General features: G+C 42.8%; 2 protein-coding genes across 2 annotated transcripts; both read right to left on the bottom strand.

Moving 5' to 3' along the window:
* Positions 1 to 1,629: 1,629 nt before the first annotated feature.
* Positions 1,630 to 4,045, bottom strand: LOC306824871 (tripartite motif-containing protein 16-like). The gene has a single exon (XM_079345263.1). The coding sequence runs from the start codon at positions 4,022 to 4,024 to the stop codon at positions 2,336 to 2,338; it is 1,689 nt and encodes a 562-aa protein (XP_079201389.1). The 5' UTR covers positions 4,025 to 4,045; the 3' UTR covers positions 1,630 to 2,335.
* Positions 4,046 to 9,941: 5,896 nt separating this feature from the next.
* LOC306835609 (E3 ubiquitin/ISG15 ligase TRIM25-like) lies at positions 9,942 to 17,285 on the bottom strand. The gene is made up of 2 exons (XM_079362260.1): positions 15,512 to 17,285; positions 9,942 to 11,311 (listed from the first exon to the last, which is right to left on the bottom strand). Exons 1-2 carry the CDS (start codon positions 17,195 to 17,197, stop codon positions 10,169 to 10,171), a joined length of 2,829 nt encoding a protein of 942 aa, XP_079218386.1. The 5' UTR covers positions 17,198 to 17,285; the 3' UTR covers positions 9,942 to 10,168.
* Between the last annotated feature and the right edge of the window lie 3,578 nt (positions 17,286 to 20,863).

Raw genomic sequence — 20,863 nt, 5'->3', positions numbered from 1 at the left:
CCGGTCACAGCTGTTTTTGATTTCAAAGTAAAATAAAAGTAATAAAAATAAAATCGATCTATCATCTATCTGGGAGTTACAGCCATCCATATATCCAGTGGCGAGTCTAGAGTCGGTTTGGGCCACAGATAAAACACAATTAGGGGGCCCTACAACTCTCATTTATGACCATGATGGCTGCCATTGTCCCTTCCAATTTTATTTTTACAATTTCTTTTTTCCATCCCATAGACCAATAATTCCTTTTAATGTTTTTTGGCTGACTTTCATTGACATATGATGCATGCAATATTGGTGTTTGGGCTGCTGCTGCTGTGGTTTTATGAGCCCCATACTGGTCTGGGCCCCTAAGCAGTTGCTTGACTTGCCAGTTGGCAAGCAGCGCCTCTGTATATATCTATACACTAATTAATACAAGTATCCATCCCTGTAGCCTCAAAAAAAACATTTATCACTGCATCCCTTTTACTGTGTCAATCCATGCATCAATTCTTAAACCATCCATATATTCATTAATCAATCCTTTATTGCATATATCCATCAATCATAGGTTCCCCTGCTTTCCAAAGAAACACAGACTTTAGATAAAACCCCACATGAATGTCACTGGAACTCATTCAATATCTTTCCCAGTTTAACCAGAAACAATGATATTTTTTTTGTAGGAACATTAGATGTTTGTTTTTTTCCAGCATGAAGGAAAAAAACAACAACGAGAAAGATCATTATTGTGTCTGAAAGTTACTGCAGATCCCTGTTATTATTGAGCATAAAACTGTCTCTGCAGGACGAAACCGAACACTCTCTTTTATTTTGAAAGTCATCTCAGGAAGTCCAGTGAAGTAATTTTAAAAGGCTACGTAGCCCTCTAACCTACACAGCTGTAATTTGGCGATGTCAAATCTTTATTCTAATACTTCATTATCGAAGTTTAAGATTCAGTTTAACAAATTATTTTTAACATTTATAGAAAAAATGACAGACAGGAAGTAAAATACACTCAACTTGAAGTCTTATATATAAAGATCTTTAATTAAGAAAGCCACAAATATATAATTTTGAATCTGCACAGAGGTAGTTTAGTTTATCTCTGGCATAATTAGATTATCAGTATAGATACAATAAAATCTAATTTACCATGAAGGGAAAATACAGAGGTGATTATTTCGAGGATATTCCAAAACAATCACAACATGACATGCAGAGACATTAGAGCTAGGTGGCGCTGTTCCCCTCCTTATCAAAGTGACTCTTCCCTGTTTTTGTTTTTGTTCATTTTTGCAATGCTGAGTCTTCAGTTTATCTTTTTATTATAACAGATTTATATGATCATAATAAAACCGGTCTTCATAATTTCTCACAAGGAGAGCACATTAATAAACTCTGTGATGTCAGACTCATGCAGACCATAAACAAAGGAGTGGATTCATTTCACATGTTGTGGGTCTGTAGACACTGAGGTTACACAACTAAATGTTCAAAACACTGTCAGAGTGGATTTTACATAATATGTCCCCTTTACATGTTTAAACTTCTTATCTCATAATATTGACTTAATATGGGTTTGTATGTTTTTAACTGTCAGGAAATATTCTTCTGTAGTTTGTAATGAAGACAAAGAAGAAAAGGTTGAGTTCATGTGAGTTTATTCAGGATGTCAAACTTCAGGTTGTTCACACATCAAATCAGTAAAGTGTGTTCAATGTCTCTCCTTCAATCATTTCATGAACACATTCACTTCATCCACACAATCACTTTGTTTGATCAGAATCTAAACCAGGATTTATCTCCTTATTGATTTCATCAGGACGATTACATTTTGAAAACACCTCAGAGGACATTTTTACATCACTTTGAATATGAACACCAACATTTATTCTGACTAACTCCTTTCTTTAAGTGGGATTTGATAGATTTTATACAAATGTACAAAGTGGTGAGAAGAGAAAATCAGCGTGAAAGAAAAGTTTGCTGCTCTCTCTCTCTCTCTCTCTCTCTCTCTCTCTCTCTCTCTTCAGACTCTGAATCAGAACAGAAACAACAGCATATAAATGTATGAACACAAATCATCATTTTCACACAGAGAAATGTCAGTTCAGGTGAACAAAAGTCACGGTGAGCAGTGAAAGAGTCCACGGCTAAACAGACACAGGAAGGAGCGTCACTTAAAGACGCTCAAACATTTACAGAACAGACGAGAAGAGGTCAAAGTACCGCCCATAAAGTTTGATTGACAGGTGACGACCATCAGATCTCAGCAACAAGCATGGATAAAAATCAAGTTGAAGATTTCAAACACAGAAAGTTAAACATCTGTCTCCTTAAAGACTTCTGTCTATTTCAGTTTACACAACTCAATGGAGTCTCCATCAAAACCATAAACCCTGAGTCCAGTATGTAGAGGCTGAGTGAATGTGGTCTGGACTCTGTGGAGGAGAGTCATGGTTTTAGAGATGCTGTAGAAGGACAGAATACCTGCTCTGTGATCCAGGTACACTCCCACTCTGGAGGACTGAGGACCTGAGAGAGGAGTCTGGACACTGTTGTGATAAAAGTTATAACTGTTGTTGGAACAACGTAACATCCAAGATTTGTCATTATATCCAAATCTACACACACTTGTATTCTTTTCTCTGCTGATTATCTTGTATGCGACTGCTACATCAACTCCTAATCCTCTCCACTTCACCTCCCAGTAACAACGTCCAGTCAGACTCTCTTTACTCAGGACCTGAGACCAAGCAGTGAATCTGTCTGGGTGTCTAGAATAAGACTGGGTCTGTCTCGTATATGTTACTTTTCTGTTCCCATCAGATAATAGCAGCATTGTGTGTGCTGTGTTTGGATCCAGTGTGATGTCACATGAATATTGTAAGAACTCAGCTCTGGTCTTGGGCTCTGGTTCTGGTTCTGGTGCTGACAGTAAAACATCCACTTCAGTCAGTGTCTGTGAGACGTTTGTCCATTTCTCTGTCAGGACGTCCTGTAGTTTATCTCTGACTTCTGACACAGCTGCTGTCACGTCCTCAAAGTACCTCAGAGGACGGATCTTGATGCTGGATGAGTGTGTAGATTCACTGAGTGCTGACACTGAGGGGTAGTCCTGTAGAAACTGGATGTGGTCCTGTGTGTGTGACAGCTCCTCCATCTCAGCGTCTTTCCTCTTCAGCTCAGTGATCTCCTGCTCCAGCTTCTCCTGACGCTCTCTGACTCGACTCACTTCAGTTTGCTGCTGGGATCTGACCTGCTGCTTCACATCAGAGCGTCTTTTCTCCATGAGACGGATCAGCTCAGTGAACATCTTCTCACTGTTCCTCACTGTTTTATCAGCAGAGCCATTGATAGCCTCCACCTCCTGTTGGAGCAGCTTCACATCTTTCTCTCCGTCCTGGATTCTCTGCTGGGTGTTTAGTCGACTCACCTCGAGCTCTCTCTGCTTCTCGCTCCTTTCTGCTGCAGCTGAGACTGTGTCGTGACCTTTGTGTTGGTCCACAGAGCAGAGATAACAGATAGACTGCTGATCAGTACGACAGAACATCTTCATCACCTCATCATGACGAGAGCACACGTTCTCCTGGAGCTTCTTGGACGGCTCCACCAGCTTGTGTTTCTTAAAGACAGCTGCTTCATAATGAGGCTGGAGGTGATTCTGACAGTAAGAGGCCAGACACTGCAGACAGGACTTACAGGCTTTCAGTTTCCTCCCGGTGCAGACATCACAGGCCACGTCTTCAGATCCAGCATAGCAGTGATCAGCAGGAGCAGCTTGGAGTCCAGTCTTCTTCAGCTTCTCCACTAAATCTGCCAACATGGTGTTTTTCTTCAGGACAGGCCTCGGTATGAAGTCCTCTCTGCACTGAGGACAGGTATAGACTGCCTTATAATCCTGTGCATCCCAGTGGCCTTTAATGCAGTTCATGCAGTAGCTGTGTCCACAGGTAAGAGTCCTCGGATCCTTCAGGAGATCCAGACAGATGGGACAAGAGATGGATTCCCGGTCCAGCTGAACTCCTTTCTGCGCCATTTCTGCTCTCTGTAACAACGACTGTGCGAGATTCACTTCCTCATAACTGAAACAAGTTTCACCTCTGATCTACAAAGCATGTCTGTGCATGTGACTGTGCAGCTCTTGTTGGTTATACCCAACTATAAACTGTAGATCTGAAGGGGAGGGAACCAGGAGATATGAGGACAGAGTGCAGCAGGCTGTGTGTGAGAGCAGGAAGAAGAGGGAGGGCTGATCAAACAACGACTCATTACAGGAAGAGGAGCGGTGTTTGTGTGTGTGTGTGTGTGTGTGTGTGTGTGTGTGTGTGTGTGAGTGAGTGTGTGAGAGAGAGAGAGACTTGTTTACATTTCTCTTTTAAAAACACTTCTCATGTCAGATTGTTGGGGATGAACTCTTGTTTGAATCGGAGGCTTTCTTGTTTCTGAGCTCGTCTAAAGTCCTTAAAGTTTAGACAGATCGTCCTGAAGACGTCTCCTGTAGTCAACATGTCTCCATGCTGGAGACAGGACTTTTTTATAGGTCTAATGAAGCTTAGCTCGCGTTGGCAACGGACCTACTACACATTTTCTTACCTAAATGTTGTAATGCATATTTTTAAAGACAGTTTGTTTGTTTTGTTTGCTCAGTCATAAAATCAATCACATTTTCTAAAGTGTCTTTTTATTGTAAACTGTGAGAAGTTTTAGTAACATCCTAAAGTGAATAGTGCTGTATTTATTTTAACTTTATTAGACTTTTAAATCATTTATAATTACAGAATATAGCTGGCATCTGTAATTCTGATTTACAGCCCACTACTGTAAAGTTCTTCACACTATTCATACTATGACATTACATTGTCTACCTGCCAGCTCTTTACTGTTAACTGCAGACATACAGGATTATATTGTATTTCTTTTTTACAGCCAACTATTGTAAAGTCATTTTTACATGATTTGCAGCATATATACAGTATATATATAACTGATCCTTCGGGATCAATAAAGTATCTATCTATCTATCTATCTATCTATCTATCTATCTATCTATCTATCTATATATATATATCTATATATATATATATATATAATTTATTTAATATATTTTTAAATATATATATAAAAATGCTATCTGATACTGTTGTCAGTAAAAACCCTCATATCAGCCTCTGCCTGCAAACAGTTTCTTCCAGTTGCTGTCTCTTTAAGGCCCGCCTCCACGTGCCTCCTTTCTTCTGATTGGACAGCTCTCCTTCAGGGGGGCAGAACGCTGCAGGGCTGCCAGGGGACAGCTGCTCTCCAGTGCTGGAAGAAGAGAGTGAGAGGTTTCTACAGGTTTCAGGCACTTTGTTACAGCATGCAAGTGAGAGGAGTTCACCCTACCTGGTTGTGAACACAGGTGAACATTGCTCCCCTCACACTTCCAGTGTTTCATTGTCTCCAGGTTTGAACCTCTGACTCTTCATGAAAGATTTGGATTTTCATGCTGTTCATAAATGCCTCCAACTGTGGGTTACATGATAATATTTAAAGAAAAGACTTTTATCTTGAAACCCTCTGGAGGCCTTGGACAGCTCAAACTTTTCACAAAGCTGCTCAGGTATTCTGAGGTTAAAGAAGCATCACGAGGGACTCGGCCTTGATGTCCTGCCTGCTGTCTGCAGCCCAGCTTTGTGCGGGAATGTTTGACTGATGTGTTCTGACATCTGTCAGACCACCACATCAACTACAATCTACACATCTGTCAGACCACCACAACAACCACAATCTACACATCTGTCAGACCACCACATCAACCACAATCTACACATCTGTCAGACCACCACAACAACCACAATCTACACATCTGTCAGACCACCACATCAACCACAATCTACACATCTGTCAGACCACCACATCAACCACAATCTACACATCTGTCAGACCACCACATCAACCACAATCTACACATCTGTCAGACCACCACAACAACCACAATCTACACATCTGTCAGACCACCACATCAACCACAATCAACACATCTGTCAGACCACCACAACAACCACAATCTACACATCTGTCAGACAACCTGATAGCAATGAAATTCTCTTTACATGGACCTGTTGCTTTTTGTATACAATTAGGTAGGTAGGTATCTTGATGGGTTGCATCATTTATTCCATCATGATTGCATCTAAGACTAATAAAGACAATGGAGTGTGAACATAACTTGTGGTTTTCACAGGATGTATTTGGTTTTGCTCTATCGGATGTTGTTCACCCTGAAGATCTGGGACCGTTTCTTAAGTGTGAGCACAGCGGAGCCATGAGCAATTACATAGATAGATCGATAGATAGATAGATACTTTATTGATCCCGAGGGAAATTCAGGGGATCCACAGGATCACAGAGAACTACAAGATAGCAGGAAGAACTACAAGATAGCAGGAAGAACTAGATAGATAGATAGATAGATATTTTATTGATCCCGAGGGAAATTCAAGGCATCCAGTAGCAGTATACAGACAGGCAGGACACAAGACATTAGTTACAATACACACCTGCTGTCCCCCCCCCCGTATACAATAATCCCCCAAACAAGATTTAGCAGCCCCTATGTGACTAAGAGTAAACATAATTATATGTTAAACCTGTGTAGTTAGCATTAGCATTAGACTTCAAACTTATATAGCATAATGTACATAACCTGTGAGGAGAGAAAAACATGTGTTGGTTAAAAGAGACCTGTAAACAGTTAAAGAGCCTTAGAAACAAAGTGCTGACCTTCTAGAAACTAGTTACATGTGCCTGTACAGAGGTGTTTGAGGTAGTGCCAGAGGTGTGAGTACAGTCATTAAACAGTCAATGCAGGAATGTAAATTGGCTCACCAACTTAAAGGAGCAGTGATTAGCATAACGTGTCCTAGACGATAAGGTGAAACCAGGAGTGGTTAGGGTGATTATCGTTAAGTACCCAACTATTGAGGAGCAGGTTAGCATTAAGTGTTGAAGACAATAGAGTGAAACTTGACCTAATTAGGGTGATCATGTCAACCATTACAGATGTAGCACAACACAACAGTAGGATGAAACCAGACATGATTAGGGTGATTATCTTTAAAGTGACCTGTGCTCAGTAAGGTGACTATCAATATGCATTACAGTGTCCAACTGGAGGCTGACTCTGAGGTCAGCGGCACAAAAAAGTGAAAAAAGAGTCCAGGGTTCACCGTGTGCTTCTTCCCTGCCGTGACAGTGAAGTGTTGTACAATCTGATGGCCAGGGGGACAAAAGAGTTCTTGAGCCTGTCCGTGGAGCACGACTGTGACAGCAGTCTTTCGCTGAACATGCTCCTCTAACCGGTGAAGGTGCTGTGCAGAGGGTGGTGTGTGTTTTCCATGATGGAAAGCATTTTGTCCAGAGACCTCCTCTCTACCACTGTCACCAGTGAGTCCAGCTCTGTGCCCACCACAGAGCCGGCCCTCCTCACCAGTCTGTCCAGGCATGCTGCGTCCCTCTTCTTGCAGCTTCCTCCCCAGCACACCACGGCGTAGAAGAGGACACTGGACACCACAGACTGGTAGAACATCTGCAGCAGCTTTTTGCAGATGTTGAAGGACCCCAGCCTTCTCAGGAAGTACAGACGACTCTGTCCCTTCCTGCAGGTAGTGTCCATGTTAGGCGACCAGTCCAGCTTGTCATCCAGTTGCAGCCCCAGGTACCCGTAGGTCCTGACCACCTCCACGTCGACCCCCCCGATGGAAACAGGTTCTAGATGTGGTTTGTTCTTTCGGAAATCCACCACCATCTCCTTGGTCTTGGAGGTGTTTAGCTGCAGATGGTTGGCACTGCACCACATCACACAGTCCTCGATCAGGCTCCTGTACTCCTCCTCCTGTCCATCCCTGACACAAGCAACTATCGCAGTGTCGTCCGAGTATTTCTGCATGTGGCAGAGCTCAGAGTTATACTGGAAGTCAGAAGTATATAGGGTGAACAGGGCGGGGGAGAGCACAGTCCCCTGTGGTGCTCCGGTGCTGCTGACCACAGTGTCAGATGTGCAGTCCTTCAGTCTGACGTACTGTGGTCTCTCTGTGAGGTAGTCAGTGATCCACCTCACCAGGTGCTAGTCCACCCTCATCTCGGTCAGCTTGTCTCTCAGTAGGAGGGGATGGATGGTGAAAGGCGCTTGAGAAATCAAAGAACATGATTCTCATCACGCTGCTCCCTTTGTCCAGATGAGAGTAAGCCCTGTGTAGAAGATAGAGGATGGCATCGTCCACGCCCACCTTTGCCTGGTATGCAAACTGCAGGGGATCCTGTGCGTGTTGTACCTGGGGTCTGAGGTGTTGGAGCAGCAGCCGTTCGAAGGTCTTCATAACGTGGGATGTCAGAGCGATTGGTCTGAAGTCGCCTGGCTCACTGGGGTTTTTCTTCTTGGGGACCGGGGTGAGGCACAAGGTCTTCCAGAGCACAGGAACCTTCCCGAGCAGCAGGCTCATGTTGAAGACGTGCTGAAGTGGCTCCCCCAGCTCAGCAGAGCAGGCCTTTAGCATCCTGGGACACACCTTGTCTGGGCCTGCTGCCTTCCTGGGACGGAGTCTCTTCAGCTCCTTGCTCACCTGGTCTCTGGTGATGGTGGGGGGGAGGGGGGATGGATTGTCTCTGGAGATTGTGTTTGTCCTGGTGGAGGTGTTGGGGGGAGGGGGTGTGTAGAGGGGTGCTGGGGGGACAGGCACTGGCTGCAGCGACGGGGCTGTCAAACCTGTTAAAAAACAAGTTGAGCTGGTTTGCTCTCTCAGGGTCCCCGTCTTCTGCGTTGTTGTTTTTCTTCTTGCAGCCTGTGATGGTTTTCATGCCTTCCCAGACCTCCCTCATGTTGTTCTGCCGCAGCTTCTGTTCTACCTTCCTTCTGTACTCCTCCTTTGCCTCTCGGAGTCTGACCTTGAGTTCCCCCTGCACACGCTTCAGCTCTGCCTGGTCTCCCTCCTTGAATGCCCTTTTCTTCCTGTTAAGGATCTCCTTGACATCGCTGGTGATCCAGGGCTTGTTGTTCGGGAAGCAGCGCACAGTTTTCGTAGGAACCACAACATACATACAGAAGTTCATGTCGTCAGTTGTGCAGTGTGTGACCCCCTTATATGATGTTTATAAAACACTTCTTCATCATCTCTCATAAGGAAAGCAGAAGTGATGTCAGACTTGTACAGACCACAAACAAAGAAATGGATGATATGTTTCAAAGTTTGTGGGTCTGTAGACACTGAGGTTACACAAATAAATGTTCTAAAACACTGCCAGAGTGGATTTTACATAATATGTCCCCTTTACATGATTAAACTTTTTATCTCATAATATTGACTTAATATGGGTTGGTATGTTTTTAACTGTCAGGAAATATTCTTCTATAGTTTGTAATGAAGACAACGAAGAAAAGGTTGAGTTCATGTGTGTTTATTCAGGATGTCAAACTTCAGCTTGTTCACACATCAAATCAGTAAAGTGTGTTCAATGTCTCTCCTTCAATCATTTCATGAACACATTCACTTCATCCACACAATCACTTTGTTTGATCAGAATCTAAACCAGGATTTATCTCCTTATTGATTTCATCAGGACGATTACATTTTGAAAACACCTCAGAGGACATTTTTACATCACTTTGAATATGAACACCAACATTTATTCTGACTAACTCCTTTCTTTAAGTGGGATTTGATAGATTTTATACAAATGTACAAAGTGCTGAGAAGAGAAAATCAGCATGAAAGAAAAGTTTGCTGCTCTCTCTCTCTCTCTCTCTCTCTCTCTCTCTCTCTGTCTGTCTGTCTCTCTCTCTCTCTCTCTCTCTGTCTGTCTGTCTCTCTCTCTCTCTCTCTCTTCAGACTCTGAAACAGAACAGAAACAACAGCATATAAATGTATGAACACAAGTCATCATTTTCACACAGAGAAATGTCAGTTCAGGTGAACAAAAGTCACGGTGAGCAGTGAAAGAGTCCACGGCTAAACAGACACAGGAAGGAGCGTCACTTAAAGACGCTCAAACATTTAAAGAACAGACGAGAAGAGGTCAAAGTACCGCCCATAAAGTTTGATTGACAGGTGACGACCATCAGATCTCAGCAACGAGCATGGATAAAAATCAAGTTGAAGATTTCAAACACAGAAAGTTAAACATCTGTCTCCTTAAAGACTTCTGTCTATTTCAGTTTACACAACTCAGCAGAGGATCCATCAAAACAATAAACCAAGAGTCCAGCATGTAGAGGCTGAGTGAATGTGGTCTGGACTCTGTGGAGGAGAGTCATGGTTTTAGAGATGCTGTAGAAGGACAGAATACCTGCTCTGTGATCCAGGTACACTCCTACTCTGGAGGACTGAGGACCTGAGACACGAGTTCTGACTTTGTTGTAATAAAAGTCATAACTGTTGTTGGAACAATTTAACGTCCAAGACTTGTCATTAAATACAAATAAACACTCATCCCCTGCTCTGTTGATATTCTTGTATGTGACTGCTACATAAGCTCCTATTCCTTTCCACTCCACCTCCCAGTAACAACGTCCAGTCAGACTCTCTTTACTCAGGACCTGCCAACAACCAGTGAATCTGTCTGGGTGACTAGAATAAGACTGGGTCTGACCTGTAAATGTTGCTTTTCTGTTCCCATCAGATAATAACAGATGTGTGTGTGCTGTGTTTGGATCCAGTGTGATGTCACATGAATATTTTAAGAACTCAGCTCTGGTCATGTGATATTCTGGATCTGACAGTAAAACATCCACTTCAGTCAGTGTCTGTGAGACGTTTGTCCATTTGTCTGTCAGGACGTCCTGTAGTTTATCTCTGACTTCTGACACAGCTGCTGTCACGTCCTCAAAGTACCTCAGAGGACGGATCTGGATGCTGGATGAGTGTGTAGATTCACTGAGTGCTGACACTGAGGGGTAGTCCTGTAGAAACTGGATGTGGTCCTGTGTGTGTGACAGCTTCTCCATCTCAGCGTCTTTCCTCTTCAGCTCAGTGATCTCCTGCTCCAGCTTCTCCTGATGCTCTCTGACTCGACTCACTTCTGTTCGCTGCTGGGATCTGACCTGCTGCGTCACATCAGAGAGTCTTTTCTCCATGAGACGGATCAGCTCAGTGAACATCTTCTCACTGTTCCCCACTGTTTTATCAGCAGAGCCATTGATAGCCTTCACCTCCTGTTGGAGCAGCTTCACATCTTTCTCTCTGTCCTGGATTCTCTGCTGGGTGTTTAGTCGACTCACCTCCAGCTCTCTCTGCTTCTCGATCCTTTCTGCTGCAGCTGAGACTGTGTTGTGACCTTTGTGTTCGTCCATTAAACAGATGAGACAGATAGACTGCTGATCAGTACGACAGAACATCGTCATCTCCTCACCATGACAAGAGCAGTTCAGTTGGTTTCCTCGTTGAGCCATTTCTCCTCTCAGTGATGGTCAAACAGTTCCTCTTTCTCTGGATAGAAACACAGTCAGAGCTCTGATGGACGACAACTATCTGCTCTTGCTGACTTGCTGCAGTGAATGAGGTTTTTTATTTACAGTAATCCACAGTATCTAGTTCACACCCTTCCTCATATACCTGCAGGTCTGTGACGGGGCGGGAAGAGGGAAATGTTGGCGTCAGGTGGAGTTGTGTCTCATAAACAAACAGTAATGATAGTTGGCCTCGAGCGAGGACACTGTTTGTTTCATTTATTCAGACAAATAATCTTTAGAATTTGAAACACGACATGGTATAAAAATGGAAAACAGAAAAATCAATAAACACAGGGTTTCCATGACAGCGTTCATATAAATGGGCGGAGTTTACAGCATTTGACCAATCACAGACATTGACCGGGCTTGATAGCAGTGCAGCATTTGTACCAACTTAGAGCAAATTTGAATATAGTCAAATGATATGTTTAACATGTTACCTGAATTCAAAAACAAGACATCAAAGAGAGACTGGAAGCTCAAGGTTACCATGGAGACAGCTGAGGAGGAAGCAAAAACCGGACTTTCCAGTTGCTCTTACAAACAGAGGAAGACTAAGTCCGCACAACAGAAGCTGCTCCAATTAACATTTAATGTATTTATTAGGCTCAATATATAAAACATGTTTGTGGACAGATTGCACCGTTTCCAGGTCAATAGCCCAGGGAATGTTGAGACTCAGTGTGTGACTCTCAAACGGAGGAGTTCTAAAATCTGATGACCACAGGCAGGAATGACTTGTAGCGTTCAGTGGTGCATCATGGGAGGGATGAGTCTCCTGTGTTTTGCCAGCATGTCCTGGAGTGAGTGTGAGATATTGTCTGATATGCAATTCAGCTTATTCAGCACCCTCCTCAATGACTCCGCTGTCAGAGTCCAGCTCCATGCCCTTGGGTTTGGGGGCTTTGTGTTCAGATTTCATCTTCAATTTATTAAAACAGGTTATTGATTATTGATAACGTTAGAATTGCATTAATTCATTTGAGACTGAAATTGTGATATTCGGTTGTTCTTTGAAGAGTGGTGCCTCCTAGGTTTATTAAATTCAATTTAATAATATTGTTTAATAATCATAGATAACCGTTTGTGGTAATTTGATAGCAAAATGTTACCCTCTAAAACCCAACATAAATGTTGTCCGCGTAATAGCTCCTTCAAAACCCCGACATAATTGGTGCCCCATGGGAGTCCTTCCAGACCAACATTATGGTGCCCCGTGTGAGGCTCTTAAAAAACAGCTTTGTTGCACTGTTTATACACAGTAATCCAAAAGTGAATAAAATTGTCTTTCCTTTGGTAGATTTTGTGTGTGCTATTTTTTTTTGTTTAGCACAACAAGATAGCTATTTGTCCAGTTGAGAATATAACCTCAAAATTGTTGCATAACCAGATGTCTGAGAGGTGTGACTTCCCCCAATATGTAGAGGACTTGAAGTGTGAATGCCTAGCTTTCAGGATATACTGCAAGATCTGATCAGATCTGATTTTGAATTTTAGATCAGACTTGCCTTATTATGATTTAGCTTGGTTTAGCTTAGCAGTTTTGCTATTATCATTCCACAGGGATCCTTTTTTACCACATTAAATGGATACCAAGACCCTATGTGGGCCAGGTCACTATAAGTGACACTAATGTGTAGCATGAATCTAAGGTGATGATAATGTGTACAAGTAATATAATGTGACTCTAATGTGTAACAAGAATATACGGTGACTCTAAATGTGAAACATGAAATATAATGTGACTCGAAGGTGATCCAACAGCACGCGTGTAGTTGAGCCAGATGAAGACAAACGAGACGACGAGGAAAACACGAGGTTGCAGGACGGGCAGGACTGGGAAACTAGCGACAGGGAGAAAAACACGAGAGGTCAAAATACACGACAGGGAAAAACACGAGCAAACACAGAGCCACTAGACAACTGGTAAAGACACGGAGAGTGCAAACCACTGAGGGAAGAACAATAATCTGGCGCCGGCAGCATGGAGGGAGCCGGCTTAAATAATGAGCTGATTGAAGTGAACACAAACACATGGGGAAAAAAACACAGAATCCCCAAATATGACAAATATATGTACAAAGGCACACATACTAAACTGTGGAGTGTGAGCGCTGTTGTGTATGTTTGTGTGGAATATGTTCAGTGGATGTGCGCTGTGAACTCATATCAGGAGCATCCTGCACCATAGACTTGATTTTCTGTTTCAACAACGTGAGCACCGGGCTGCATCCGGAATAAAAAATAAATAAAGATATTAAAGGGATACTTCACCCATTGCATGAAGCTTTGTATCATTAGAAACATGCTAGTAGTGTTGAATGGTCGTGAATCCAGCCCTCATTTTGCCCTGAGACGAGAAAAATATGTTTTTCTTTGCTTGAAAGTTTTCTTCATGTGATGCAATATGACGTCTTTTTCTAATGATACAAAGCTTCATGCAAATGAGTGAAGTATCCCTTTAATGCTGTATTTGCACAGGCTGTTTGATCGGGCTCTCTCTCTCTCTCTCTCTCTCTCTCTCTCTCTCTCTCACCCTCTCTCACACACACACACACACACACACACACACACACAGCGCTGTGGCACCGGAGTAGGCCTCCAGATTTTATATTTATATGAAGTTTGATGAGTTAATGCAGCCGAGAGAAGTAAAAAGCTAACATTATGCTACAAGCTAACTACACCGCGGTCGGTTTATTATGACATCACAACCGTTATGCTTCATCGATCTAATCAGCGGATTAGATCACTGGGGTTTTTCTTCTTGGGGACCGGGGTGAGGCACAAGGTCTTCCAGAGCACAGGAACCTTCCCGAGCTGCAGGCTCATGTTGAAGATGTGCTGAAGTGGCTCCCCCAGCTCCCCCTTGAATGCCCTCCCCTTTAAATGTTTCAACTTTTTATCTCATAATATTGACTTAATATGGGTTGGTATGTTTTTAACTGTCAGGAAATATTCTTCCATAGTTTGTAATGAAGACAAAGAAGAAAAGGTTGAGTTCATGTGTGTTTATTCAGGATGTCAAACTTCAGCTTGTTCACACATCAAATCAGTAAAGTGTGTTCAATGTCTCTCCTTCAATCATTTCATGAACACATTCACTTCATCCACACAATCACTTTGTTTGATCAGAATCTAAACCAGGATTTATCTCCTTATTGATTTCATCAGGACGATTACATTTTGAAAACACCTCAGAGGACATTTTTACATCACTTTGAATATGAACACCAACATTTATTCTGACTAACTCCTTTCTTTAAGTGGGATTTGATTGATTTTATACAAATTTTATGCTATATTAGTTTTAAGTCTAACTGCTAATGCTAACTGCACAGGTTTAACATATAATTATGTTTATTCTTAGTCACATAGGGGCTGCTAAATCTGTTTGGGGGATTATTGTATACAGAGGGGAGGGGGGACAGCGGGTGTGTATTGTAACTAATGTCTTGTGTCCTGCCTGTCTGTATACTGCTACTGGATGCCTTGAATTTCCCTCGGGATCAATAAAGTATCTATCTATCTATCTATCTATCTATCTACAAATGTACAAAGTGGTGAGAAGAGAAAATCAGCATGAAAGAAAAGTTTGCTGCTCTCACTCTCTCTCTGTCTCTCTGTCTCTCTCTCTCTCTCTCTCTCTCTCTCTCTCTCTCTCTCTCTGTCTCTCTCTCTCTCTCTCTCTCTCTCTCTCTCTCTCTCTCTTCAGACTCTGAATCAGAACAGAAACAACAGCATATAAATGTATGAACACAAATCATCATTTTCACACAGAGAAATGTCAGTTCAGGTGAACAAAAGTCACGGTGAGCAGTGAAAGAGTCCACGGCTAAACAGACACAGGAAGGAGCGTCACTTAAAGACGCTCAAACATTTACAGAACAGACGAGAAGAGGTCAAAGTACCGCCCATAAAGTTTGATTGACAGGTGACGAACATCAGATCTCAGCAACGAGCATGGATAAAAATCAAGTTGAAGATTTCAAACACAGAAAGTGAAACATCTGTCTCCTTAATGACTTCTGTCTATTTCAGTTTACACAACTCAGCAGAGGCTCCATCAAAACCATAAACCCTGAGTCCAGCATGTAGAGGCTGAGTGAATGTGGTCTGGACTCTGTGGAGGAGAGTCATGGTTTCAGAGATGTTGTAGAAGGACAGAATACCTGCTCTGTGATCCAGGTACACTCCTACTCTGGAGGACTGAGGACCTGAGACAGGAGTCCAGACTTTGTTGTAAGAAAAGTTATAACTGTTGTTGGAACAAAATAACGTCCAAGATTTGTCATTAAATCCAAATCGACACTCACTTGTATTCTGTTCACTGCTGATATTCTTGTATGCGACTGCTACATCAACTCCCTCTCCTCTCCACTCCACCTCCCAGTAACAACGTCCAGTCAGACTCTCTTTACTCAGGACCTGACCCCAAGCAGTGAATCTGTCTGGGTGTCTAGAATAAGACTGGGTCTGATCTGTTAATGTTACTTTTCTGTTCTCATCAGATAATAGCAGCATTGTGTATGCTGTGTTTGGATCCAGTGTGATGTCACATGAATATTTTAAGAACTCAGCTCTGGTCTTGGGCTCTGGTTCTGGTTCTGGTTTTGGTCCTGACAGTAAAACATCCACTTCAGTCAGTGTCTGTGAGACGTTTGTCCATTTGTCTGTCAGGACGTCCTGTAGTTTATCTCTGACTTCTGACACAGCTGCTGTCACGTCCTCAAAGTACCTCAGAGGACGGATCTGGATGCTGGATGAGTGTGTAGATTCACTGAGTGCTGACACTGAGGGGTAGTCCTGTAGAAACTGGATGTGGTCCTGTGTGTGTGACAGCTTCTCCATCTCAGCATCTTTCCTCTTCAGCTCAGTGATCTCCTGCTTCAGCTTCTTCTGACGCTCTCTGACTCGACTCACTTCAGTTTGCTGCTGGGATCTGACCTGCTGCGTCACATCAGAGCGTCTTTTCTCCATGAGACGGATCAGCTTAGTGAACATCATCTCACTGTTCCCCACTGTTTTATCAGCAGAGCCATTGATAGCCTCCACCTCCTGTTGGAGCAGCTTCACATCTTTCTCTCCGTCCTGGATTCTCTGCTGGGTGTTTAGTCGACTCACCTCCAGCTCTCTCTGCTTCTCGCTCCTTTCTGCTGCAGCTGAGACTGTGTCGTGACCTTTGTGTTCGTCATTTAAACAGATGAGACAGATAGACTGCTGATCAGTACGACAGAACATCTTCATCACCTCATCATGACGAGAGCACACGTTCTCCTGGAGCTTCTTGGACGGCTCCACCAGCTTGTGTTTCTTAAATGAAGGTATTTTAAAATGAGGCTGGAGGTGAATCTCACAGTAAGAGGCCAGACACTGCAGACAGGACTTACAGGCTTTCAGTTTCCTCCCGGTGCAGACATCACAGGCCACGTCTTCAGATCCAGCATAGCAGTGATCTGCAGGAGCATCTTGGAGTCCAGTCTTCTTCAGCTTCTCCACTAAATCTGCCAACATGGTGTTTTTCTTCAGGACAGGCCTCGGTATGAAGTCCTGTCTGCACTGAGGACAGGTATAGACTGCCTTATAATCCTGTGTATCCCAGTGGCCTTTAATACAGTTCATGCAGTAGCTGTGTCCACAGGAAAGAGTCCCCGGATCCTTCAGGAGATCCTGACAGATGGAACAACTGATTGTCTCTCGGTCCAGTTGGTTTTCTCGTTGAGCCATTTCTCCTCTCAGTGATGGTCAAACAGTTCCTCTTTCTCTGGATAGAAACACAGTCAGAGCTCTGATGGACGACAACTATCTGCTCTTGCTGACTTGCTGCAGTGAATGAGGTTTTTTATTTACAGTAATCACAGTATCTAGTTCACACCCTTCCTCATATACCTGCAGGTCTGTGACGGGGCGGGAAGAAGGAAATGTTGGCGTCAGGTGGAGTTGTGTCTCATAAACAAACAGTAATGATAGTTGGCCTCGAGCGAGGACACTGTTTGTTTCATTTACTCAGACAAATAATCTTTAGAATTTGAAACACGACATGGTATAAAAATGGAAAACAGAGAAATCAATAAACACAGGGTTTCCATGACAGCGTTCATATAAATGGGCGGAGTTTACAGCATTTGACCAATCACAGACATTGACCGGGCTTGATAGCAGTGCAGGATTTTTACCAACTTAGAGCAAATTTGAATACAGTCAAATTATATGTTTAACATGTTACCTGGATTCAAAAACAAGGCATCAAAGAGAGACTTGAAGCTCATGGTTACCATGGAGACAGCTGAGGAGGAAGCAAAAACCGGACTTTCCAGTTGCTCTTAAAACAGAGGAAGACTAAGTTTGCACAACAGAAGCTGCTCCAATTAACATTTAATGTATTTATTAGGCTCAAGATGAACAAACCTGTTGACATGTTTGTGGACAGATTGCACCGTTTCCAGGTCAATGGCCCAGGGAATGTTGAGACTCAGTGTGTGACTCTCAAACGGAGGAGTTCTAAAATCTGATGACCTCCTGTGGCGTTCAGTGGTGCATCATGGGGGATGATTCTCTTGTTTTGAAAGCACATCCTGGATTGAGTGTGAGACATTGTCCAAGATGACACACAGTTTATACAGCACCCTCCTCTCTGACTCCACCGTCAGAGAGTCCAGCTCCTCCCCTTGCTGGGTGCAAGGGCTTTGTGTTTGGCCTATAAAGGCCTACGCCTTTATTAACACACTAAAGCATCACATGATTTTTTTTTTTTTGTTTTGTTTTTTTAAAGATTTGTTTTTGGCCTTTTGCCTTTAATGATAGAGGGAGGAAAGTGGATAGAGTCGGAAAGGGGGAAGAGAGTGGGGAGAGACATGCGGGAAATGGGCCACAGGCCAGAGGCGAACCCGGGCCGCCCGCGCGCGAGGACTGAGCCTCAATACGTGGGGTCGCGCGCACTGCCGCTGTGCCACCGGCGACCCCAAGCATCACATGATTAAAAGAGGCGTAATATTTGTATAGTGAGTGAGAGCAGTCACAGGCCACCTCCCTGCAGCACAGACTCTTTACTGTTTATAGTGGGCTGACATTTCCCACACAAGCACCTATCAAACTAAAGTTACAACTCTTATCCCTCGCTGTCTTTGTCACTATGGTCACTATTGTGATGGCTCAAAAAACAGCGATTTTGGGCACGTCCGATTATAATTTGGAATTTGCGCGGCGCACAATTTGGGCGCATAGTGTAAGTGGCTTTATTATTCATATTGTGTTTTGGATGAATTATTCCCACAACCTCAGAAATGATTGAACAGACACGATGAATATTTCGGCATTAGGCGCAAAAGCGTTTCCTTATTAATGATTTAAATCTCTGGGTGTTTAATAGTCGCAGACAATAAGCATAAATGATTTGATCTGCTGGAATCCTTTTTTACATTCTCTAGTGTGCATGTAATAGACACCGGATAGTCTGTATCAATGTAGTCATGCAATTTATTATAAATCCAACTCTGTTGCAGGAGAACGTGTGTGCGCAGTGGGGAAACACAGAACACGCAGTTTGGAAACAAACAGAAACACAAGCTTTACGTCTGTCAGTCCTCTATCCCTTTAAAACTTTTAAACTTGTTTTTGTAGTAATATATGTGCAAAGGCACACACATTAAACTGTGGAGTGTGAGCGCTGTTGTGTATGTCTGTGTGGATTATGTTCAGTGGATGTGCGCTGTGAACTCATATCAGGAGCATCCTGCACCATAGACTTGATTTTCTGTTTCAACAATGTGAGCACCGGGCTGCATCAGGAATAACAAATAAATAAAGATATTAAAGGGAAGTTTTATTCATGTGATGAAAAAAGCGTCATATTGCATCACATGAAGAAAACTTCCAGGCAAAGAAAAACATGTTTTTCTCGTCTCAGGGCAAAATGAGGGCTGGATTCATGACCATTCAACACTACTACCATGTTTCTAATGATACAAAGCTTCATGCAAATGGGTGAAGTGTCCCTTTAATGCTGTATTTGCACAGGCTGTTTGATCGGGCTCTCTCTCTCTCTCTCTCTCTCTCTCTCTCTCTCTCTCTCGCTCTCTCACCCTCTCTCACACACACACACACACACACACACACACACACACACAGCGTTGTGGCAACAGAGTAGGCCTACAGATTTTCTGTTTTTTACGAGGCAATCCCATACAATGTAATGGTGAATGATCGGCACTTACACCTACTACAAATTGTTTTTAAGTTATTGTATGTGATTATGTAACGGAGGTGATTATTCCATTGGCCATCTCTTGGCTTATATCACTTTGGTAAGTACCGTTAGTATAGACAGGTGTAGTAATGACGTATTTTTGTAGGCCAACCCGAAAAAATGGCGCCGGTGGTTCCTACGAAAATCCGCCTATGGGATTTTTGCATTGGATTTTGGATCATTGCAGAAAATAATCTGTGTGTCAAACACACGTTTCTGATGCTGTTTTGTTCAGCGGGATAATCTTTACAGATGAACATCATTTATATGAAGTTTGAAGAGTTAATGCAGCCCAGAGAAGTAAAAAGCTAACGTTATGCTACAAGCTAACTACACCGCGGTCGGTTTATTATGACGACACGAACGTCAGGCTTCATCAATCTAATCAGCGAATTTCACAAGCTAGCTAAACATTAGCTTAATAAGTTGTTTATTTACCTAATATTTAGTGTAAGGAGGATTAGGGAGAGAGTTCCCGGCGTGATGACGTTTAATGTCTGTGACAACCACTGTAGTTTCAGTTATCTACTTGTTAGCAACCGCTGTTTAAAGTTCCATACAAACTTTCAAATTCACAAGTGGGGGTCTTAGCTAACGTAGTTTATCTCGTCTTACAAAACATCAACATCTCTTCAGCTTGTGTTAACCACAGAACTTATTTCAGGCGTATAAACACAAACACATTCAAAATCCACATTGACTTTTAGAGGTTAGAAACACGGCGTTAAAATGCTAACTCACTTCCTGGTTTTAGGACTCAAAACTACACCAGTCTATAAACTCTAAACCCAACTGGGACTTTCTGGCCCAGCAGCGCCCTCTGCTGGTGCCCGTGTGGACTTGAGCGGTGCAGCCCATGTATTTTTCCCAGTCTGTACTGTGCTGTCCCCGTGGTAAGTTTGTGTTACTGAGCGCCGCTAAAGTGCTATTAAATAAGTTGATTTATCTTGATGAAAGTCACATTCTTCCATTTAAAATGTTTAACAGACTTTACAAAATTGTTGTGGAACTTTTCTGTGATCGTTTTGTTGTGTTTTCATTCATTTATGCTCACAATGCTTTGATAGCTAACATTTAACTTATCTCCGTTGTGTCTGCCTATTACTCAACTGTTTTTCAGTGTTTTAGCAGTTGGAGCATATGACATT

This window comes from Symphodus melops (assembly GCF_947650265.1).
Source record: "Symphodus melops genome assembly, chromosome: 1".
Taxonomy (NCBI): domain Eukaryota; kingdom Metazoa; phylum Chordata; class Actinopteri; order Labriformes; family Labridae; genus Symphodus; species Symphodus melops.
The sequence above is the reverse complement of the archived record's forward strand: the minus strand, read 5'-3'. Positions and strand labels throughout refer to the sequence as shown.